At 39.3% G+C, this 26438-nt stretch overlaps 1 protein-coding gene across 1 annotated transcript in view; it reads right to left on the bottom strand.

Annotated features, from left to right (window-relative positions):
* LOC115221553 (low-density lipoprotein receptor-related protein 5-like) overlaps positions 1 to 26438 on the bottom strand; it is a 63453-nt gene that overhangs the window by 36193 nt on the left and 822 nt on the right. The window contains exons 2-8 of the mRNA XM_029791753.2: positions 21983 to 22054; positions 21058 to 21194; positions 18703 to 18795; positions 17643 to 17712; positions 11273 to 11435; positions 8421 to 8555; positions 2047 to 2167 (exon numbers count right to left, since the gene is read on the bottom strand). Of these exons, the coding sequence (XP_029647613.1) occupies positions 2047 to 2167; positions 8421 to 8555; positions 11273 to 11435; positions 17643 to 17712; positions 18703 to 18795; positions 21058 to 21194; positions 21983 to 22037 (774 nt within the window). The 5' untranslated portion in view covers positions 22038 to 22054. The remainder of the gene's footprint in view (positions 1 to 2046; positions 2168 to 8420; positions 8556 to 11272; positions 11436 to 17642; positions 17713 to 18702; positions 18796 to 21057; positions 21195 to 21982; positions 22055 to 26438) is intronic.

The raw sequence follows: 26438 nt of genomic DNA, 5'->3' as shown, positions 1-26438 counted from the left end.
CCAACATAACATGGCAGTCCTGGTTTAGGACGAATGTTGCTGTAATTTAGCCCCAGGAGACATCGTCTCCAGCTGGCTATACGACACGATCTGTGTCCTTATATTTTCGGACAAGGGAACCTGGCCCCACCACTCAGCTCAAAACAATATCTGTGTATCGTGATTTCAGGGTTATTCCCTTCATCAGCTGAACAATTATTCTGTGCTGACGAAGGGAAATAACCCGGAAATCGTGATACACAGATATTGTTTTGAGCTGAGTGGGGGTGCTAGATTCCCTTTTTCGAAAATATAAGGACACAGATTGTGTCGTATAGCCAGCTGGAGACGATGTCTCCTGGGGCTAAATTACAGTAACATTCGTCCTAAACCAGGACTGCCATGTTATGTTGGCAAACAGCCTTTACTACAAAGTACTGTTGCTGAATATCTCTCGTTGTGAGATTTCTAATATAAGACCAGATCGTTAATCAGTTATGACATTGTGGTTATGATGTTGTAGTTATGATGTTGTTGTTGTGATGTAGTGTTGTTGTTAAGATGCAGATATAATGTAGACATGATGTAGAAAAGATATTGCAATTATGACATTGTAGATATGATGTAGTTATGGGGTAGTAGTTATGATGTTGCAGTTATGATGCTAGTTAAGATGTTGTAATTATGATGTTGAATTTGTGATATTGTAGATATAATGATGTAGTAAGGATGTTGCAATTAAAATGTCATAGGTATGATGCTACTATTATAACATTGCTGTTGTGATATTGCAGTTAAGATGTGTGGTTATGTTGCAGTTAAGATGCTGATATTGAAACGGTGCATGTGATATAATTGATGAAGTGATATTGAAACAGTGCATGTGTTATAATTGGTGAAATGACCCTCCCAAGACACAACAATTTTTGAATGGTTGTTTACTGAGTACAACAGCAACATCAGCAATAATTTCAGTAACATGTGCTGGAATTTGTAACAGCTGAGTGTTCCGAACTTTGCAGGTTTGTGGGTTCTGGTGCCACATAAAAGGCACCCGTACTGGTGCCACGTAGATGCACCGGTGCCAGTGCTGCATAAAAGAACCTGGTATACCCTGTAAATTATTTGGTGTTAGGAAGGGCATCTAACCGCCGGAACCCTGCCATGGAGTGCAGGCAGCTCTTTAGCTGGTCAGTTCTTATCAAAGGTGGCAAGCTGGCAGAAATGTTAGCACACCGGGTGAAATGCGTAGCCGTATTTCGTCTGCCGTTACGTTCTGAGTTCAAATTCCACCGAGGTCAACTTTGCCTTTCATCCTTTCGGGGTCGATAAATTAAGTTAAGTACCAGTTACGCACTGGGGTCGATATAATTGACTTAATCCGTTTGTCTGTCCTTGTTTGTCCCTTCTGTGTTTAGCCCCTTGTGGGTTATAAAGAAACATGTATTTTGTCTGCCGTTGATAAATTAAGTACCAGTTATGCAGGTATTTTGTCTGCTGTTGATAAATTAAGTACCAGTTATGCACTGGGGTCGATGTAATCGACTTAATCCGTTTGTCTATTCTTGTTTGTCCCCTCTATGTTTAGCCCCTTGTGGGTAATAAAGAAACAGATATTTTGTCTGCTGTTACGTTCGAGTTCAAATTCTGCTGAGGTCGACTTTGCCTTTCATCCTTTCGGGGTCGATAAATTAAGTTAAGTACCAGTTACGCACTGGGGTCGATATAATTGACTTAATCTGTTTGTCTGTCCTTGTTTGTCCCCTCTATGTTTAGCCCCTTGTGGGTAATAAAGAAACAGGTATTTTGTCTGCCGTTATGTTCTGAGTTCAAATTCCACTGAGGTTGACTTTGCCTTTCATCCTTTCAGGGTTGATAAATTAAGTACCAGTTACGCACTGGGGTCGATGTAATCGCCTTAATCCGTTTGTCTTCTCTGAGTTTAGCCCCTTGTGGGCACTAAAGAAGTCGGTCAGTTCCTATCAAACTGTCCAACACATGCCAGCATGGGAAATGGATGTTAAATGATGATGATGATGATTTTGATAAATAAAACTGTCAACTCACACGGTAGATGTCCAAACCGAAGAATTTCTTCTGTGAATCAAATTCATGAAGCTTTTGAATATTGTCCCCAGAAAGATCACAAGACCAGAGTTGGTGAAGGCCTGTGTCCAATATGTATAACCTGAAATATCAGAATATTTAGAATTTGTGTTGGAGACAATAATAAGAATTACACAGGTGGTGGTGGTGGTGGCAGTTAAGGGAAACCAAACAACCAACCAGCCAACCAGCCAACCAACCAACCAGGCAACCAGGCAACCAGGCAATCAACCAACCAACCAGGCAACCAGGCAATCAACCAACCAACCAGGCAACCAGGCAATCAACCAACCAGCCAACCAGGCAACCAACCAACAGATCAACTAACCAGGCGACCAACCAACCAACCAGGCAACCAGGCAACCAGGCAATCAACCAACCAACCAGGCAACCAGGCAACCAGGCAATCAACCAACCAGCCAATCAGGCAACCAACCAACAGACCAACCAACCAGGCGACCAACCAACCAACCAACCAACCAATCAACCAACCAACCAATCAACCAACCAACCAACCAACCAACCAGCCAACCAGGCAACCAACCAACAGACCAACTAACCAGGCAACCAGCCAAACAACCAACAGACCAACTAACCAGCCAACCAGGCAACCAACCAACAGACCAACCAATCAGGCGACCAACCAACCAATCAGGCAACCAGGCAACCAGGCAACCAGGCAACCAGGCAATCAACCAACCAACCAAACTTTCAGATTTTTACTCTTTACTCTTTTACTCTTTTACTTGTTTCAGTCATTTGACTGTGGCCATGCTGGAGCACCGCCTTTAATTGAGCAACTCGACCCCGGGACTTATTCTTTTGTAAGCCCAGTACTTATTCTATCGGTCTCTTTTGCCGAACCGCTAAGTAACAGGGAAATAAACACACCAGCATCGGTTGTCAAGCAATGCTAGGGGGACAAACACAGACACACAAACACACACACGCATATATATATATATATACATATATACAACGGGCTTCTTTCAGTTTCCGTCTACCAGATCTACTCACAAGGCATTGGTCGGCCCGAGGCTATAGTAGAAGACACTTGCCCAAGGTGCCACGCAGTGGGACTGAACCCGGAACCATGTGGTTGGTAATCAAGCTACTTACTACACAGCCACTCCTACTTTTTAAAAAAAAATGCATGTGCCTGACTGACCTGGGGCTGAACAAACATCGCCAATAGAAACAACAACTATTGTAACAGCAATGGCAAGAGTAACTACCACCACCACTGCTACTACAAGTACTATGACTACTACTGCTGCTGCTACAGCTAGTACAATCGTTGCTACTACCGTCACTACTACTACTACTACTACTACTACTACTACAATTACTACTACTACTACTACTACTACTACTACCACTACTACTACTACTACTACTACTACTACTACTGCTACTAATACTACTACTACTACTACTACTACTACCGCTACTACTACCATTACTAGTACTGTTAGTACTACTACTGCTACTACTACTATTACCACGATCGTTGCTACTACCGTCACTACTACTACTACTACCACCACTACTACTACTACTACTACTACTACTACTGCTGCTGCTGCTGCTACTACTACTACTACTATTACTACTACCGTTACTACTACTACTACTACTACTACTACTACAGTTAATACTACTACTACAGTTACTACTACTACTACTACTACTGCTACTACTACTCAGTGAGGCATTTATAGTTGGGAGTTAGTTGTGTTGACTCAATAAGGATCTGGCAACATGGAACACTCCCACTGCAGCCCCTATTGATGCGATTGTCGGATAAGTTGAGTGTGTGTGTGCGTGTGTGCGTGTGTGTGTGCGTGTGTGCGTGTGTGTGTGTACGTGTGTGTGTGTGTGTGTGTGTGTACGTGTGTGTGTATGTGTGTGTGTGGGTAATGGTTGGTGAAAAACGTTTTACCAGGAGTAATTAGACAAACGATTTGTCATTTATCATACTTATTTATCGACAGTGGTATAGTAGTTGTGGTGGTGGTGGTGGTGGTGGTAGTGGTGGTGGTAGTGGCTATGTTGGCTATGGTAATGGTTGTTAGTGGCAACGGTGGTGACAGGTGTGATGATGGTGTCAATGATAGTGGTGGTGAGGCTGGTGACCATGGTAGGGACGATAACACTGATGGTGGTGGTAGTGGTGGTGGTGGTAGTTGGCGATGGTGGCTGGTGATCGTGGGAGGTGGTGATGGGGGCTTGAGGAGGTGGTGGTAGTAGTGGTGTTGTTGTTGGTGGTGGTGTTAGTGTTGGTGGTGGTGGTGGTGGTGTTAGTGTTGGTGGTGGTGATGGTGTTGGTGGTGTTGATGGTGGTGTTGGTGGTGTTGATGGTGGTGTTGGTGGTGTTGGTGCTGGTGGTGGTGATGGTGGTGTTGGTGGTGGTGTTGGTGGTGTTAGTGTTGGTGATGGTGATGGTGGTGGTAGTGGTGGTGGTAGTAGTGGTGGCTGTGGTGGTAATGGTAGTGGTAGTAATGGTGGTGTTGTTGGTGGTGTTGTTGGTGGTGTTGTTGGTGATGGTGGTGGTGGTAGTGGTGGTTGCGATGATGGTGGTAGTGGTTGTGGTGGGAGGTGGTGGGGTAGTGGTGTTGTTGTTGGTGGTGGTGGTGGTGATGGTGATGGTGGTGTTTGGTGGTGTTGGCGAGGATGGTGGTAAGCCCATGTCTTCCAATCAATAATTAAGCAAGTGATTATTGGTAACATATTGCCCTTGACTCAAACGATATCATTATTTATTTATTGTTAACGATGGTGATTTTTTGATCACAACAACATAAGCAGCCACAACAACAATAACAACAACAACATCAACAAAAACTGCAGCATTTTACCTACCCCCACTCTATCTCTGTATATATCATCACCATCAACATCATCACCACCGCTTTCCATGCTGGCATGGGTTGGATGGTTTGACTGAGGTCTGGAGAGCCAGTGGCTGCACCAGGCCTCAATCTGGTCTGAGAATGTCTCTACAGCTGGATGCCCTTCCTAATGCCAACCACTCTGAGAGTGTAGCAGGTGCTTTTTACATGGCACAGGAGCCAGTCAGTGGGTACTGGCATATATATATATATATATATATATATATATATATACTCTCTTTTACTCCTTTACCTGTTTCAGTCATCTGACTGTGGCCATGCTGGAGCACCGCCTTTAGTCGATCAAATCGACCCGGGACTTATTCATTGTAAGCCCAGTACTTATTCTATCGGTCTCTTTGCCGAACCGCTAAGTGACGGGGACGTAAACACACCACCATCGGTTGTCAAGCAATGCTAGGGGGACAAACACAGACACACCAAACACACCACACACACATATTATATATATATATATACATATATTATGACAGGCTTCTTCCAGTTTCCGTTCTACCAAATCCACTCACAAGGCATGTCGGCGGGGGGCTATAGCAGAAGACACTTGCCCAAGATGCCATGCAGTGGACTGAACCCGCAACCATGTGGTTGGTTAGCAAGCTACTTACCACACAGCCACTCCTGCCCCATACATATATATATATTCTAAATCAGAAAAAACCACCTTCATCAATTCAACAATGAAAAATTAAATTACACCATCTAGAAAATTACATATTATAGAAAGATTAAATATAAGATAAAAAATATTAAAGGGTTACAGAATTAACACAAGTTATAGGAACATAAAACTTCTCATATTATATTATTATTATTTATATATATTATATATATATGTATATGTATGTATAAATATATATATATATATATATATGTGGTGTGTATGTATATATATAAACACACACATATATATATATATATATATATATATATATATATATATATATATATATATATATAATAATATATGTATATATAGTATATATATATATATAATATATATATATATATATATATATTATATATATAAATATCATCATCATCATCATCGTTTAACGTCCACTTTCCATGCTAGCATGAGTTGGACGGTTCAACTGGGGTCTGGCAAGCCGAAGGCTGCACCAGGCCAGTCAAACTGGCAGTGTTTCTACAGCTGGATGCCCTTCCTAATGCCAACCACTCCAAGAGTGTAGATATATATATATTATATATATGTATGTATATATATATATATATATATATATATATATATATATATATATATATATATATATAAACACTGCCAGATCTGACTGGCTGGTGCAGCCTTCGGGCTCCCCAGACCCCAGTTGAACGTCCAACCCATGCTAGCATGGAAAACGGACGCTAAATGATGATGATGATGATGATGATGATATATATATTTATATATGTGAAAAAATAACATTTCGGTAGATAATCTATTTCTCATCATCTGTCACAATTTGCTTTAAAAAAAGGTGTTTTTTCATTCCGTTTATAAAATGAATCACAGAAGGAAATGTGATCCAAAAGGTTCCTCTCACTCAGCTCATGTGATACCCAAACATTGTAGCGATTTGTGTACCCAAGCTTTACCAGGTGCTCATGAACGACAGATTTTGATAGGTTGAAGCTTACTGCCAATTCTTGGGTTGTGCAATGTGGGTTATTCTCAAATAATGACTTGATTTGGTCATTATATGTAGTGGATGGTCTTCATGATCACTCTTTATCAATAAGGCTACAATCTCTAGCTTGGAACCTTGCAAACTACTTCCGTACAGTTCTTTGAGAGAGGGGCTTTCTCCGTCCAGGTTGCGGATCCGTGGAATAAGCTGCCGGACGAGATAGTGAAGATGCCGACGACCGCTCGGTTCAAAGTCTCCCTTGACCACAAGTGGCCTGAATTCTTTACATGAACACCACCCTGTACATAACTCCATGTCCCCCTACATGGCCTTGCTTTTTGCTTTTTGAGCCAAAAAATTTAACTAACAAACTAAATAACAAACTAACTTTCGGATAAAGAAACATTACCATATACTGCGTGTATTTCTTTGGTTGCTTGTGAGGCATTTTTCCCTTTATGGTAGAAGAAAAGCATCAAGTGCCAAAAATGAACTTTCTTATCTTCCATTTTAAAGGGTTACTGAATTAACTCAGGTTATAGGAACATAAACCTTCTTCTACGAAAAGATAGCTTAAACTGTGCTCTAAATGGAGGTGTAGTCAAATCCTATTTTATGGACTCAACCATGTTCTAAAATAAGTTGAAAAATAAGCTACTATAAATTGGCATAAACTTTCTGGACAACGTAGTGGCATGTAAAAAGCACCATCCGATCATGGCCGTTTGCTAGCCTCGTCTGGCACCTGTGCCGGTGGCACGTAAAAAGCACCCGCTACACTCATGGAGGGGTTGGCGTTAGGAAGGGCATCCAGCCATAGAAACATTGCCAGATCAGACTGGGCCTGGTGCAGCCTTCTGGCTTTCCAGACCCCAGTTGAACCATCCGACCCATGCTAGCATGGAAAGCAGACACTAAACTATGATGATGATGATGATGATGATGATGATGATTGATATATATATATATATATATATATATATAGCAGTCTCAATACATAAGGTAACCAGTCGGTTAACCCCGACTCAACCGGGACCTACATATATATATATATATATATATATATATATATATATATATATATATACATATATATTCTTCTACTTGTTTCAGTCATTAGACTGTGGCCATGCTGGGAGAATTTCAGTTGAGTGAGTTGACCCCAATACTTATATTTAAGCCAGTTACTTATTCTAGCAATCTCTTTTGGCCAAACTGTTAAGTTACAGGGACGTAAACACACCAACACCAGTTCTCAATTGGTGGTAGGGGACAAACACAAACACACACACATACACACACATACACACACATATTTATATGACAAGCTTCTTCTAGTTTCCATCCATCAAATCTACTCACAAGGCTTTGGTTGGTCTGTGACCTTAGCAGAAGACACTTGCCTAAGGTGGCACGCAGTGGGACTGAACCCAGAACCATGTGGTTGGGAAGCAAACTTCTTACCAACATGCATTCACACACATATATACACATGTATATACACATGTATATATACACTTGTATGCATACCATGATGATGATCATCATTATCATTGACTGACTTCTACCCAGTTTCGGTCAATCAAATTTATTCCCGAGGCATTGGCCAGTCCAAGACCATACTACAAGACACTTGCCCAAGAATCAACACATGGAGGTCAAACCGAAACTGAAACGAAACCGAAATCCAAATCTAAGAAATTAGAAAGGGAACTTCTACAAGACAGTGCCCCATTCTTCTGGCTACTGTCTAATTACTGAAACGAATTCAACAACAAATTCTTTGAAGTCTTACCGATTTTCAAAATGATCCACAGCCAAAGCAACTGGTGTATGGAGTCCACCAGAGATTAAGGTTGACTTGTATTGTCCACTCAAGGTGCTTCGTTCCAGTTTAGGACGCTTACCAATATCTGACCAAAAGAGGAACCTGTGGCAGAGGAGGAAAAGGAAGAAAACTGAAGTGTAATGCTATGTCAAGTTGAAGAATATTACAGAATCGACTCTGGACTTCACAAAGAAATATCTTCTTCAGATCACCGACCATTTATTGTCCAGTAATACCATCAAAACTGGAACTGGATTGGACATGTTCTCAGACAAAATTGTTTTCTACTCTAGGCACAAGGCCCGAATTTTTTTTGGAGAGTGGGTCAGTCAGTTAGATCGACCCCAGTATGCACTTAGTACCTAATTTATCGACCCCGAAAAGATGAAAGGCAAAGTTGACCTCGGTAGAATTTGAACTCAGAGCATAAAGACAGACAAAATACTGCTAAGCATTTTGCCCGGTGTGCTAACATTTCTACCAGCTTGCCGCCTTATGTCCTCAGACAAAATTCTTTTCTACTCAAGGCACAAGGTCCGAATTTTTTTGGGGGAGGTGGCCAGTCGATTAGATCAGCCCCACTATGTACCTGGTATTTAATTTATCGACCCCGAAAGGATGAAAGGCGAAGTTGACTTTGGTGGAATTTGAACTCAGAACATAAAGACAGACGAAATACCTCTTCTGTTTTTAAATATCTAAATTCTTCTTGTGAGTGAGGAGCTGGTTTCTAACAAAGATACGAAGCTCCATCTTTGGAATGTAGATAACGAAAAAAATGTCACATTTCAAATTTGAGAAAGTCTTGCATATTTTTATTGCTCCACTTACATATTGTATTTGTAATGTGCGAATCGGTCGGTTGATTTCATTATCCGAAAACCCTAGCATATCCAAATTGTCACATAGGTATTTTACTCACAGAACCAAGTACACCAATTTTCATTAGAAGAAACGAGAATTCATAATCTGGATACAGAAGACGGAGGTTTTCAAAGTACTTTATTCTTTTACTTGATTCAGTCATTTGACTGTGGCCATACTTGAGCACTGTCTTTTAGTCAAACAAATCGACCCCAGGACCTTATTCTTTTTGTAAGCCTAGTACTTCTTCTATCAGTCTTTTTTGCTGAACTGCTAAGTTATGGGTATGTAAACACACCAACATCAGTTGTCAAGCGATGGTGGTGGCAGTGAGCTGGCAGAATGGTTAGCACGCCGGGCGAAATCCGTAGCCGTATTTCGTCTGCCGCTACGTTCTGAGTTCAAATTCCGCCAAGGTCGATTTTGCCTTTCATCCTTTCGGGGTCGATAAATTAAGTACCGGTTATGCACTGGGGTCGATGTAATCGACTTAATCCGTTTGTCTGTCCTTGTTTGTCCCCTCTGTGTTTAGCCCCTTGTGGGTAGTAAAGAAATAGGTGGTTGAATAAACACAAACACACACACACAAACATACACGATGGGCTTCTTTCAGTTTCTGTCTACCAAATCCACACACAAGGGCTTTGGTCGATCCGAGGCTATAGTAGAAGACACTTGCCCAAGGGGCCACACAGTGGGACTGAACCTGGAACCAGGTGATTGGTAAGCAAGTTTCTTACCACACAGTCACTCCTGTGCCTGTAGTTGTCCGTAGTGATCCTCTTTCTCTTTGACTTTTAGGGAGATATTCTTGTCAGCAGGACATCTGATGCCACATATGTTTTTCTTTGCTGTCTGTCTGTCTGTCTCTATGTATGTATGCATGTATGTATGTAAGTATGTATGTATGTAGGTTGATTGGTACGTATGCATGTAGTTGTTGTTGTTGTTGTTGTTAAGCAACAAGATGGGTAAGTGTGATTAGGTGATGGTCTAAGGGCTTAGGGGCAGGAGACCCCAGACTTTGGAAAAAAAAAATTTTGTCCGTCTTGTTGTAGTCGAGGGCTCCTCATTGACACCCGACACAACTGGGAGGTGGCCCTTGAAGTCGCTGGAAATGGAGATCTCCAGGTCCAAATTCTTGAACGGCTGTATGCATGTATGGAGACATGTGAAAAGATATATGGATCTGAATGCTTGTATATATGCATGTTAATATATATATATATATATATATATATATATATATATATATATATATATATATATATACACATTATATTGGAAAACCTATATAAATTAGCTGAAGAGTACTCAGCATCTTAACTGCTGTAATATTTACAGCTTTTAAAAAATGTTGTAGTATGAAACAATTGTACTAAATTACCGGATTCATTCTTGTTGCTTATTTTTGATTATAATCACCCTGCATATTTTTATATGGGTAAAACCTATACGAAATTCTGGTGCATCTAAATTAAGTACCATATTCATTTGAATCTAAATGTTGCTGATCTATATACATATATATATATACATATATATATATATATATATATATATATATATATATATATATATATATATATATATATATACATATATATATATATAACATATATACATATAATATATACATATATATATAACATATTTGTTTCTTTACTACCCACAAGGGGCCAAACACAGACAGGACAAACAAGGACAGACAAACAGAATAAGTCGATTATATCGACCCCAGTGTGAAACTGGTACTTAATTTATCGACCCCGAAAGGATGAAAGGGAAAGTCGACCTCGGCGGAATTTGAACTCAGAACGTAACGGCAGACGAAATACGGCTACGCATTTCGCCCAATGTGCTAATGTTTCTGCCAGCTCGCCGCTCTATATATATATACATATATATATATGTGTATGTGCAAGTATGGTAGGCTAAGATTTTAATGTACCTACCCTTCTGCTGGGTGTATAGCTATCCCTGCTGGTGTTGCATCAAGAGTCAAGTCAATCAGGACATGTACACGAGAGTGGAATGTCTCGAAGGAAGCAACCATGATGTCCTGGTATAATGCGTCTGTCCAGTAAATCAAATTGGTGACCCAGTCCACAGCAATCCCTGCAACAAAAACTAGCAACATTAGAATCAGGAACTTTGCAAAATGAACTTCTTAACCCCGTAACCATGGTTGCGTCTATACGACGAATTGATTCTTTCATTTAAACTTGTGTTAGTCTTGATCTACACTTAGTTATTTGTCGGTCACTTAGTACCAGCAAAATAGGTCATTCTACAAATGTCTGAAAGAGCAAAGTACCCCTTCGCAGTTTGGTGCTTATGAACTGTTGTATTGCACGTTTGACGTGCAATATAACAATTCTATATTTAAGAGATGAGGAACTATGTACATTATTTACATTATTTATATTTAACATTATTTACATTTACATAGGCGCAGGAGTGGCTGTGTGGTAAGTAGCTTGCTAATCAACCACATGGTTCCGGGTTCAGTCCCACTGCGTGGCATCTTGGGCAAGTGTCTTCTGCTATAGCCCTGGGCCGACCAATGCCTTGTGAGTGGATTTGGTAGGCGGAAACTGAAAGAAGCCTGTCGTATGTATATATATATATATATATGTATGTGTGTTTGTGTGTGTGTGTCTGTGTTTGTCTCCCTAGCATTGCTTGACAACCGATGCTGGTGTGTTAACGTCCCCGTCACTTAGCAGTTTGGCAAAAGAGACCGATAGAATAAGTACTGGGCTTACAAAGAATAAGTCCCGGGGTCGATTTGCTCGACTAAAGGCGGTGCTCCAGCATGGTCGCAGTCAAATGACTGAAACAACTAAAAGAGTAAAGAGTATTTAACCCTTTTGTTACCTACACTGCCTTTGTTTAAGTTAATATTCAAAATTAATGAGAAATTTTGTAAAATAACATTGTAGTTATTAAACTGGTGTTTGGAACATAAATTAACATAAATTAACATAGATTATCATAAATTAACATAAATTAACATGAAGTTTGAATGGAAAAAGGTTTTAATTTAGATTCCTTTAAAACTGGAAGTTTGTATCATGGAGACATATGGTGGATTTGTATCAAAAGGGTTAAACCAATTAATCACGATTATGGTTTAATATAAAATATTCGTAGTTAATTCATAATTGATACTTTTTAATTTCTTTGACATAATAACGTTTGGGAATTTTCATTGGCAGCAGGTCTTTGAGTATTGGATAATTTGAACATTCTTCAAACATCTTGAGAATTCTTCAAATTTCTTATCAAGTTTTAAATTCTATTATCTAAAAATTTAATTGGAGTGCTTTAATTCAATCAAAATCTATTTTATAAAATTAGCAATCTTCAACTTCTTTCTTAAAACATTTTTTACAAATTTGATATTTCACAAGACTGCCACCTTGTGGGAATTTCAAAATATCCTCACTTTAAACATCTTAGAATTTCTATTAATTCTATTCCAGTTTAAATTTCTAGTATTCATATTTACAAAAATGGCTTAATTCCATCAAGACTAATCTTTTAGAAATGGTAATTTTTAATTCCTTTCATGTAAAAGATTTTTTTCAAGAATGGTGTCCTGATAGAATTGGTAAAACATGCTGGAATTTCTTATTCAAATTAAGCTGGCTAAAATATAATTTCCTTCATTGGAGCATGCATGTCTCAAATCATCTATGAGTGTGTGTAGCTATATATATATATATATATATATATATATATAATATATATATTATATATATATATATATATCATCATCATCATATCATCATCATTTAGCGTCCGTTTTCCATGCTAGCATGGGTTGGAAGCGTTCAACTGGGGTCTGGGGGGCCCGAAGGCTGCCACCAGGCCAGTCAGATCTGGCAGTGTTTCTACAGATGGATGCCTTCCTAACGCCAACCACTCCGAGAGTGTAGTGGGTGATTTTATGTGCCAACCGACACAGGTGCCAGACGAGGCTGGCGAACGGCCACGCTCGATGGTGTTTTTATGTGCCACCGACACAGGTGCCAGACGAGGCTGGCAGACGGCCACGCTCGGATGGTGTTTTTATGTGCCACGACACAGGTGCAGATGCGGCTGGCAGGTGCCAGACGGGGCTGGCAAGACGGCCACGCTCGGATGGTGTTTTTATGTGCCACCGACACAGGTGCCAGATGAGGCTGGCGGACGGCCACGATCGGATGGTGTTTGTTTACGTCCCCAAGCACGGAGGCCAGTCTATGCGGTACTGGCTACGGCCACGTTCGGATGATTTTCTTGTGTGCCCCGGCACCGGGTACCACAAAGATACAAATTCCATTTATGTTCATCTATTTGATTTGTTTGATTTGATTTGATTGTTATATATATATATATTATATATATATATATTATATATATATATTATATATATATATAGTATATATATAATATATTATATATATATATATATATATATACATATATATATATATAACATATATACATTCATACACATCACACACACACACATATATGTGTATGTATATATATATATATACACTGTACATATATTATGTATATTTATGTATATATGTGTGTGTGTGTATATATATGTATATATATTTATACACACATATATACATATACATACATATACATATATACATACATACGCACACGCACACACACACACACACACAGATATACATATACACACACACACAGATATTTACACATACATACAAACATGCACACATACATATATGCATACATGTATATATCTGTATCTATCTATATATATTTAATAGATATATTATAATAATATATAGATGTATGTATATGTATATGCATATATATCTATATATATATATGCATATATATAAGTATATATATAAGTATATATATGTATAATACATATGGTATATATAATTATATATATATATATAGATATATTAATATATGTATATGTATATATACAGTTATGTAAAATGAAAACACATACGATACTCATATCAAAAAAAATTAGGAAGTTGTGATAAAAGTATTATCATAGCTATGATAAATGTGGTATTATTATGATTAATGACACTGAAAACATCATAAACGAGGCTAACTAATTTAATGTCCTAATAATTTTAATGAATTAACTATCATAATACTGATGTAATACTTACTGTATACCTACTTTTGCACCCCCCTGTATATATATATATATATACATATATACACTCACACACACACATGTGCTTACACACACACACATGTGCTTACACACACACACACACGCGCACACACATATGTATATACTCTTTTACTCTTTTATTTGTTTCAGTCATTTGACTGTGGCCATGCTGGAGCACTGCCTTTAGTCGAGCAAATCGACCCCGGGACTTATTCTTTGTAAGCCCAGTACTTATTCTATTGGTCTCTTTTGCCGAACTGCTAAGTGACAGGGATGTAAACACACCAGCATCGGTTGTCAAGCAATGCTAGGGGGACAAACACACACACACATACACATATATATATACATATATACGACAGGCTTCTTTCAGTTTCCGTCTACCAAATCCACTCACAAGGCTTTGGTCGGCCCAAGGCTATAGTAGAAGACACTTGCCCAAGATGCCACGCAGTGGGACTGAACCCGGAACCATGTGGTTGGTAAACAAGCTACTTACCACACTGCCACTCCTACGCCTTTGTATATATATCATCATCATCATCATTTAGTGTCCACTTTCCATGCTAGCATGGGTTAGACTGTTCAACTGGGGTCTGGGAAGCCAGAAGGCTGCATCAGGCCCAGTCTGATCTGGCAGTGTTTCTACAGCTGGATGCCCTTCCTAATGCCAACCACTCCGTGAGTGTAGTGGGTGCTTTTTACATGCCACCGGCACAGGTGCCAGATGGGGCTGGCAACGGCCATGGTCGGATGGTACTTTTTACGTGCCATATATATAAATATATTTATGTATTATATAAATGTATAAATATATGTGTGTGTGTGTGTGTGTGTGCGTGTGTCTGAGTGTGTGTGCATATAATTGTGTGCTTTTGATATGTTTCTATGTATATATGCATATGTTTATGTATTTAAATTGTGTTATGTATATGTGTGTGTGTGTGTGGCACAGTTCTCTGGCTTGTCAGCTTCTGTCAACCCATGCCAGCATGGAAAACGGACGTTAAATGATAATGATGGTGATAATGAGGATGATGATACACACACACCACACACACACACATACACACTCAAATATATTTCCGAGTTTGTGTGTGTGTGTGTTTCTATATATGAGTATCTATACATGTATTTATATGTGGTGTGTGTGTGTGTGTGTGTGGTGTGTGTGATCTCTTGTAAAAGAATAATGGTATGGCAGCAGATAAGTACCAAAGTACTTTACATAGAATTAATACAAGAAAATAATAAAAAAAATAAACAAAATATTAGATTAACCAAAAAAAAATGGCAAAGCAAAGTACAACAACAACAACAACAACAACTAAAGACCTCACAAAATGCTACAATAAAACAAATTTTATCACCAGCAATTTTGAACTGATGTTTATCAAGCTGGAAATCCTATCAACGTGGACTAAATCGGATCTTAGAGCTTCCAGGAAATCAGGAATCACATTTGTTTGGGATCAATGCTTCAGGAACTAAGCTTCTGCTGACCTTAATGTCACGAGGAAACATAAATATCTACTTTACGGCCTCTCAGGGATTTTTGCTTTCACATTTGTTTGGAGAAGGATGTAACTTAACCCTTTTGATACCAACTCATCTCTGACACATCCCTGGGTCCTATTACAAAAAAATTCTTATTAATAAGTAAATCTTTATGTTAATCTATGTTCTAAATAGCATATTAATTTTTCTAAATTCATTCTTTTCAAAATTTATTGAAATGAATTAACAGAAATATGGTTACCTTTTTGGTACCAACAACTTGAAATAGGCCCCTGGTTTCTATGATACAAACTTATGATTTCAAAGTGATCATCATCATCATCATCGTTTAACGTCCACTTTCCATGCTAGCATGGGTTGGACGATTTGACTGAGGGCTGGTGAACCTGATGGCTGCACCAGGCTTCAATCTTGATCTGGCAGAGTTTCTACAGCTTGATGCCCTTTCTAACACCAACCTATTCAAGAGCGTAGTGGGTGCTTTTATGTGTCACCAGCATGGGGGCCAGTCAGGCAGTACTGGTAATGACCTCGCTCGAATCTTTTTACACATGCCACTGGCACAGGTGCCAGTAAGATGACGCTGGAAACGATCACGCTTGAATTGTGCCTTTTACATGCCACCAGCATGGAAGCCAGTTAGCCGCTCTGGCAACGATCACACTCGGATGGTGCTCTTAGCACCCTACTAGCCAGATTAATCGTATCAATAGGCCCCTAATTTCTATGGTACAAACTTTAGATTTTAAAGTGATCTAAAATTAATCGTACCATCAAAATTCCATTTATATATTCAGAGCACTGGCTTAATAATGACAAAATTATTTTACTAAATTCTTTGCTATTTTCAAAACTTCTTGAAACAAAGGCAGAACAAATTCGTAAAAAAAATGGTTAGAAAAAGTTTAAAGTGATTTAAATCAAAAATTTCCATTAAAATTTCGCTTTTGGATTTGGTTTGCAAGATTCTTTATATGAGTTTGTGTATTGAAGCATATTCTGTTGTGTCAGGGGAGAGTCATTTTCTTTTTGTGCCTTATTATGTAACACACTCATCGGTAAAATTTCCACTTATTCCTTATTTTTATATTCCTAAAATTTTCGCTGCGTCTTGCAACATTTTCAATAGTTTTGACTCTCAAAGAGTCTTGTAACCTTTTCAATAGTTTTGACTCTCAAAGAGTCTTGCAACCTTTTCAATAGTTTTGACTCTCAAAGAGTCTTGTAACCTTTTCAATAGTTTTGACTCTCAAAGAGTCTTGTAACCTTTTCAATAGTTTTGACTCTCAAAGAGTCTTGTAACCTTTTCAATAGTTTTGACTCTCAAAGAGTCTTGCAACCTTTTCAATAGTTTTGACTCTCTTCCATTAAAATCTTATATTGATTAAAGTTCCAGACATCAGATTAATAATGACAATATTATTTTTCTAAATTCTTCGATATGGAAAGGGCACCCACTACACTCTTGGCGAGGTTGGCATCAGAAAGGGCAACCGGTATTGGTTTGTTTACATTACCATGGTTGATTTGTATAACAAAAACCTATCAAGGGGGTGCCCCAGCAAGGGCACACGCCAATGGCTGAAACAAAAGAAGGGTTAAACAGATAATCGATAATAATCGAGCGACGTTACCTCGGACAGCGGCTGAGGTCCCCGTGAAAATGTTGTATAAGTGTCCCTTCTCGTTGATAAATTTAATTCCCTGATTGAAAGAAAAAATAAATGAATATGTAAATAAAACAAAATAAAATTTAAAAATTAAGTAAAAAAAAGTATCCATGTTACACTCATAACAACAACAACAACAACAACTGCAATGATGGTCAAGAGTTTCCAAGGAAACAGTCCTAATGATTTTAATTAATGACAGCATTGAGCATATCTACATCATCATCATCATCATCATCATCATCATGATTATCGTTCATCATTCATCATGATCTTCATCATCATTATCATCATCACCATCACTGTCATCTTTAACATCATCCTCTCCCTCTTCTTCCTCCTCTTCCTCCTCAGCATCACTGTTGCCATCAGTATCATCCTTGTCATCCCCTTCATTGCCATTATCATTACTGTTGTCGTTATCCTCTTCCTCACCTCCTCCCTTCTTTTTCTCCTTCTTCTTCTTTCTCCCCTCCTCCTACTCCTTCTTTTCTTCTTTCTTCTCCCCTCCTCTCCTCTTCCTCCCCTTCACCATCTTACTCTTTCCTCCCCCCTCCCCCTCCTCCTCTCCTCTTCTTCATCTTCACCATCTTATGCTTTCCTCCTCCTCTCATCTTCATCATCTTCCTCTCCTCCTCCTCCTCATTATTACCACTACCATTGCATCATGGTGATGATGATGATCATCGTCATCACCGTCATCATCCTTATAGTTCATCAATGCTTATCCTCATGGCATGTCTACTTTCCACGCTGCTGCAGGTTTGGACACACCATCAATACCCTATTGTCCAGCGAAGGACCACATCTCACTCACGCATCTTTTACAAGTCCAACATGGCTGCCATGGCTGGATGTCCTTCCAAACAGCAACCACTTTACAGGTTGTACTAACGTGCAATCGTCATTGGTGCACAGTTTTTCATGGCACCCACATTAGAGAGGTTCTCATGTCTTCAGCAACACTAGAGGAGAGTAACAAAAAGACAAAAAAACATGCAAGAAAGCAGGGGTCACTACTCACCCAAATCTGTCGTCGTTCACTGTCGGCTCCAATTAAGATTTTCTCGTTAAAATCACAGGCCAAATGAACTATATCTTTAGATAGGTGACTTTGCTGCGTATAAATGAATATAAATAGGTTAGGTTATTGTCATGCAGTTAACTTTTATTTGTTTCAGTCATTTGACTGTGGCCATGCTGGGGCATTGTCTTGAAGGGTTTTAGTTGAATGAATCAACCCCTGACATATTTTTTTTCTTTTGTAAGCTTACTACTTATTCTCTTAGTTTCTTTTGCCAAACTGCTAAGTTATACTCTTACTCTTTTACTCTTTTACTTGTTTCAGTCATGTGACTGCGACCATGCTGGAGCACCGCCTTTAGTCAAGCAAATCGACCCCGGGACTTATTCTTTGTAAGCCTAATACTTATTTTATCGGGGACGTAAACACACCGGCATCAGTTGTCAAGCGATGTTGGGGGGTCTAACACAGACACACAAACACGCACATACATATATATATATATATATATTACACACACACACACATATATATATATATATATAAATTAAACAATTTAAAAATTAAACAATAAATTAAACAAATTGTTTAATTTTTATATATTTGGTCTTTGACTATTTGCTCTTTTCCACTAGACCGCTGGTAGCGATAAATTTCTATTGAATTTTTGCTGCCCTAAATTGATTAATATATATATATATATATATATATATATTATATATATATACATATATATATATATACATATATACGATGGGCTTCTTTCAGTTTCTGTCTACCAAATCCACTCACAAGGCTTTGGTTGGCCCGAGGCTATAGTAGAAGACACTTACCCAAGGTGCCATGCAGTGGGACTGAACCTGGAACCATGTGGTTCGTAAGCAATCTACTTACCACACAGCCACTCCTACGCCTATGGGGATGTAACCACACAAACACCAATGGTTGTAGGAGACAAACACACACACAATCACACACACACACACACACACACACACACAACTCACACAGAACCCACACAAATGCACACAAGGAAAAACTCAAAATGTCACTTATTGTGCCTGAGGCTACAGAAGCACCTACATTGCTAGAAATATGAGTTAAAAACTCTTAATGTTGTATGAAGGACACAGTATGAATATATACTCTTTTACTCTTTTACTCTTTTACTTGTTTCAGTCATTTGACTGCGGCCATGCTGGAGCACCGCCTTTAATTGAGCAACTCGACTCCGGGACTTATTCTTTTTGTAAGCCCAGTACTTATTCTATCGATCTCTTTTGCCGAACCACCAAGTAACGGGGACATAAACACACCAGCATCGGTTGTCAAGCAATGCTAGGGGGACAAACACAGACATACAAACACACACATGCATATATATATATACATACATATATACGACGGGCTTCTTTCAGTTTCCGTCTACAAAATCCACTCACAAGGCTTTGGTCGGCCCAAGGCTATAGTAGAAGACACTTGCCCAAGGTTCCACGCAGTGGGACTGAACCCGGAACCATGTGGTTGGTAAACAAGCTACTTACCACACAGCCACTCCTGCGCCTTATATATATATACACTGACAGGGGAGATAAAAAGAAATAAGAAAGCTATGCTGAAACAGTAGTGATTTGAGTTGCGAGAGAAAATTGTGAGAAAAGGTCTATACCATTGCAGAGTAGGCATTGCAGAGATATTACCAGCAGTGTCCGAACTGCTGAGAGAAGTGAGGGAACTCCCAGGGGAAGTATTTTGAAGGTGTTTAAATAAGATTTGGGAAACGTAAAATACTGGGGTTTCTTTATTTATGATAAAGGGTCAGATACTTTTTGAATGCACTTTGTGTATGTGTATGTATGCACACACACACACACACACATGCACACACACACATGCACACACATGTACACATGCACACACACATACACACACACATACACACACATACACATACACACACATACACACACAAACACACATACACACACATACACACACACATACACACACATACACACACATACACACATATACACACATACACACACATACACATACACACACATACACAAACACTCACACGCATACACACACATGTGTATAGGCGCATGGCTTACTGGTTAGAATATTTGGCTTACAGTCGTAAGGTCATGAGTTCAATTCCCAATGACGCAGTGAGTCCTTGAGCAAGACACTTTATTTCACATTATTCTTGCACACTTGAAAATAAAGAATGGTGGTGTTGGTGGTGGTGGGTGGGGTGTTGGTGGACGGGGGGGGTGGACGGGGTAGTGGTGGGCGGGGGGGTGTTGGTGTCAGGTGGAAAGAACTAAGAATGATCCTGTGACAACTTACTGGCCCTGTGTTATTTTTAATCCAAGAACTTGGTTCTCCATGGAAAAACAGCAGATGGGTCCGACCTTCGGCATTTTTCTGTATCCATGTGACACTGACATTGTTGAAGATTGGAAACGGACTGTAGACAATGGCATCTGTAACACCAACAATGAAGACACAAAGAGGTAAGATATACACACATACGTACATACACGCATTTGTCCATTCTTCTCAGAACCTTCTATTATTATCATTATTGAGTGAGAGAGCAGTGCATGCCATCAAAGTGACACTGGGGTAAAATATACGAAGCCCAATATACCCATCATGACTACCCGTCTGATAAGGGTACACCAGGCACATGCATCACAACCATATGTGCGCGACATGGTGATCTCATATCAAGATAAACAGCACATGACCTTGCAGGTGGGGCCCAGTTAGAATTTTCTTCAAGTTGAGTAGCCCACCCCGCTCAAACGGTCCCTGAATAAGGGTTGTTTAAGGATGTTGAAAGAACCACCCATGTTTCCAGAGGTGAATTATTCAAACCCCAAAGAATCCGTCTCAACACATGGCTATGATGCTCCCCCACTACTTCTGCTCGTGATCAGAGATGCACATATCGTCAGCCACTAAGGGACATGCTCAACTGGTTAAGGTCAAACAACTGACAAGCAAATCTGTGGTATTGAGCAGAATATTTGCTGTAGCCCATCTTTTATACCAAGACAAAACAATGTACATGATAACACTTCCAATCAGTTAAGATCAGAAGCCATGAGAGCCACTGCCTGGTACTGCTACTATTATTATTATTATTGTTATTATTATCATTATTATCATTATTATTATTATTATTATTATTATTATTATTATTATTATTATTATTATTATTATTATTATCATTGTTATTATTATGATTGTATAAAATGCATCTTACCAATGTAGAGTATATTGCAGACATTAAGCACCAGTATCAGCCGTGAGACGGACATGGTTATCTAGGAATAATCTGAAATAAATGGCAACAAACTTCCGAAATCATTTAAAATATATTCACAGAAACAACAACAACAGAAACAACAACAACATTATGAAGGAGAAGTGAAGAGAGAGCTTTTACTAGGTCATCAGACCAACACGAAACTGTAGCCAACTGTCCCTCAAACACTTTGTTGTTGACCGACAAAAAAAAGATTTTGTATGATAGTTTAGTTAAAAACAATTTTCCCATAATTTTCCATGTCACGTGGATTGTTTTTTGTTCTTATTTTTTATTCTTCCTCTTCCTCCTCCTCCTCTTCCTACTACTACTACTACTACTACTACTACTACTACTGCTACTGCTACTACTTCCACTGCCGTTGCCACCACCACCACCACCATCACCACAACCACCACAACCACCACCACCACCACCACCACCACCATCACCACCACTACTACTACTACTACTACTACTACTACTACCACCACCACCACCACCACTACTACTACTACTACTACTACTACTACCACCACCATCACTACTACTACTACTACTACTACTACTACTACTACTACCACCACCACCACCATCACTACTACTACTACTACTACTACTACTACTACTACTACTACTACTACCACCACCACCACCACCATCACTACTACTACTACTACTAGACACTACTACTACTACTACTACTACTACTACTACTACTACTACTACTACTACTACTACTACTACTACTTCCACTGCCACCACCACTACCGCCGCCGCTGCCACCACCACCACTTTGGTAAACTTAGAAAATATAAAAATTTTCTGATCGAAATTGAAAATATGTGGCATCTTAAGGCAGTTACAATACTAGTGATTGTGGGAGCAATTGGATTGATCAAAAAGGAACTGGAAATCTCTTCCGGAATGGTTGCTATTTCTACACAAATTGCACGTTTTAATTCATCAATAGATCGAGGACGATGACTGAATACTTTTGATTTTAAATATCGCCACAAGAAGAAATCACATTTCACCATTCCAGAAGAAATGATCCATAGAGTTACCTCTTACTCTCTTTTACTCTTTTACTTGTTTCAGTCATTTGACTGCGGCCATGCTGGAGCACCGCTTTTAGTCGAGCAAATCGACCCCGGGACTTATTCTTTGTAAGCCCAGTACTTATTCTATCGGTCTCTTTTGCCGAACAGCTAAGTGATGGCGATGTAAACATACCAGCATCGGTTGTCAAGCAATGCTAGGGGGACAAACACAGACACACAAACATATACACACACTTATATATATATACATATATACGACAGGCTTCTTTCAGTTTCCATCTACCAAATTCACTCACAAGGCATATATATATATATATATATATATATACGATGGGTTTCTTTCAGTTTCCGTCTACCAAATCCACTCACAAGGCTTTGGTCGGCCCGAGGCTATAGTAGAAGACACTTGCCCAAGATACCACGCAATGGGACTGAACCCGGAACCATGTGGTTGGTTAGCAAGCTACTTACCACACAGCCACTCCTGCGACTGAATACTTTTGATTTTAGATATCCCCACAAGAAGAAATCACATTCCACCATTCCAGAAGAAATGATCCATAGAGTTATCGATAACTTTCATGAACGTCTCCAACACTGTGTTGACAATGACGGGAAGCATTTAGCTGATTTAATTTTAAAAACTTAATGAAATAAAATGGCATTTTATGTAGATTCAGAAAATAAAATTTTTCTTTTCATTATTTCTTATTTTGAGCTTTTATTAAGCCTCCAAATGTGTCGGATCATTTTGGTCCACTCTGTTTAACAAACTCAAAGCTGAATAAATTAAGCATTACATTTAACAGAATCATCTGAACACTTAAAGGGCTAAGCTGGTGTTTAGAACATAAATCAGTATGCAGTTTTCTTCAAAGAAGGTTTTTAGATCACTTTAACCCTTTTGTTACCATATTGGTTTCAATTAATTTTGAAAATAACGAAGAATTCTGTTAAATAGCTTTGTCATCACCACAACTACCACCACCATCACCACTACTACTTCTACTACAACTACTACTACTACTACTACTACTACTACTACTACTACTACTACTAATACCACCACCATCACCATCACCACTACTACTACTACTAATATCACCACCACCACTACTACTACTACTACTACTACTACTTCCACATCTAGTGTTTGGAGCATAAATTATGATGAGGTTTTGAAGGGACTTTTAATTTGGATCACTTAAAAACAGCGGTTATTAACTGGGGTTAAAATATTACTCCTGTGGGTCCATATAAGACTTTTGAGTGGAGGTGCATGGCCTAGTGGTTAGAGCAGTGGACTTTGTTTTATACCCTTATAAATTAAGGGTCAGTTAAAACGGAAGATCGGCATGAATGGATTAAAAACTGGGAGGTACATGGCCTAGTGGTTAGAGCAGCGGACTCGCGGTCGAGGGATCGTGGGTTCGAATCTTAGAATGGGTGATGTGTGTGTTTATGAGCGAAACACTTAAGCTCCACGTGGCTCCGGTAGAAGGTAACGGCGAAACTTCTACTGACTCTTTCGCCACAACTCTCACTCTTTCCTTCTGCATCTTGCAGCTCACTTGCGACGGACCGGCGTCCCATCCAGGTGGGGAACCTATACACCAAGGAAACCGGACCTTATGAGCCAGGCGTGGCTCGAGAAGGAACAAAGAGCATATAGGACTTTTGAGGATCCAACAAAATCGAAAATTGGGGTTCCATAACAGTATTTCAAGGGGTCCCTGAAAAAAATGTTGCTATAGGTGCAGGAGTGGCTGTGTGGTAAGTAGCTTGTTTACCAACCACATAGTTCCGGGTTCAGACCCACTGCGTGGCACCTTAGGCAAGTGTCTTCAGCTATAGCCTCGGGCCGACCAAAGCCTTGTGAGTGGATTTGGTAGACGGAAACTGAAAGAAGCCCATCGTATATATGTATATATATATATGTATGCATGTGTGTGTTTGTGTGTGTGTGTGTGTTTGTCCCCCTAGCATTGCTTGACAACCGATGCTGGTGTGTTTATGTCCCCGTTACTTAGCAGTTCGGCAAAAGAGACCGATAGAATAAGTACTGGGCTTACAAAAGAATAAGTCCCGGGGTCGAGTTGCTCGACTAAAGGCGGTGCTCCAGCATGGCCGCAGTCACATGACTGAAATAAGTAAAAGAGTAAAAGAGTAAAAGAGAATAGACTATTTGTAAGTATTGCAAGAAACAGGCTGGTTTCTTTCTCTAGCATGTGTTATTGTTTAAGCTGCCCAAGTTAATGTGTTGAAAGCAAATTAGGAATTTTGAAAGAAGTATCAACGAAACTAGTTTTTGAATATCAAATAATTATGGGGGTTCACCAGAATGAAATAGGAATCAAAGGGGTCCTTTGATAAAAAATGGTTGAGAACTCCTGCTTTTAACCCTTTCTGTTGAGATGCTCTGTGTTTCTTTCAATTAATTTTAAATATGAGAATCGAAATCGATCAACATCAATGGAATTTGTAGCTGTGATACCAGTACCGGTGGCACGTAAGAGAACCATCCGAACGTGGCCGTAGCCAGCGCCCCCGTGACTGGCCTCCGTGCTGGTGGCACGTAAAAAGCACCCACTACACTCATGGAGTGGTTGGCTGTAGAAACACTGCCAGATCAGACTGGGCCTGGTACAACCTTCTGGCTTCCCAGACCCCAGTTAAACTGTCCAACCCATGCTAGCATGGAAAGTGGATGTTAAACGATGATGATGATGATGATGATGATGATGATGATGATGATAACAAAGAATTTAGTAAAATAACCTAGTTATCATTCAGCTAGTGTTAGGAACATAAATTGTGACTTAAGGTTTGGTGGAAGATTTTAATTCAAAACTTATGAAAACAAGGCATTTATACTACAGAGCCAGAGGTGGTTTCAGCCGTGTTGGTAAAGAAAGGGTTAAGACATGATGTTTAAATCATAGAAGTAAAAGCTATCCCAGAGACGTTAGAATCAAAAATGGAATTGGCAGAAGTCGAGACTGTTTTTACTACTGTCATAATAAGCAAAAAAAAAACCAAAAAACAACAAAACAAAAAAGAAGGTTCCGGGCTCAGTCCCACTGTGTGGCACCTTGGGCAAGTGTCTTCTACTATGGTCGTATATATGTATATATATATGTGTGTGTGTGTGTGTGTTTGTCCCCCTAGCATTGCTTGACAACCGATGCTGGTGTGTTTATGTCCCCGTTACTTAGCGGTTCGGCAAAAGAGACTGATAGAATAAGTACTGGGCTTACAAAAGAATAAGTCCCGGGGTCGATTTGCTCGATTAAAAGGCGGTGCTCCAGCATGGCCGCAGTCAAATGACTGAAACAAGTAAAAGAGTAAAA

Source organism: Octopus sinensis, linkage group LG18 (genome assembly GCF_006345805.1).
Source record: "Octopus sinensis linkage group LG18, ASM634580v1, whole genome shotgun sequence".
Taxonomy (NCBI): domain Eukaryota; kingdom Metazoa; phylum Mollusca; class Cephalopoda; order Octopoda; family Octopodidae; genus Octopus; species Octopus sinensis.
This window is presented reverse-complemented; position numbering and strand designations above follow the sequence as displayed.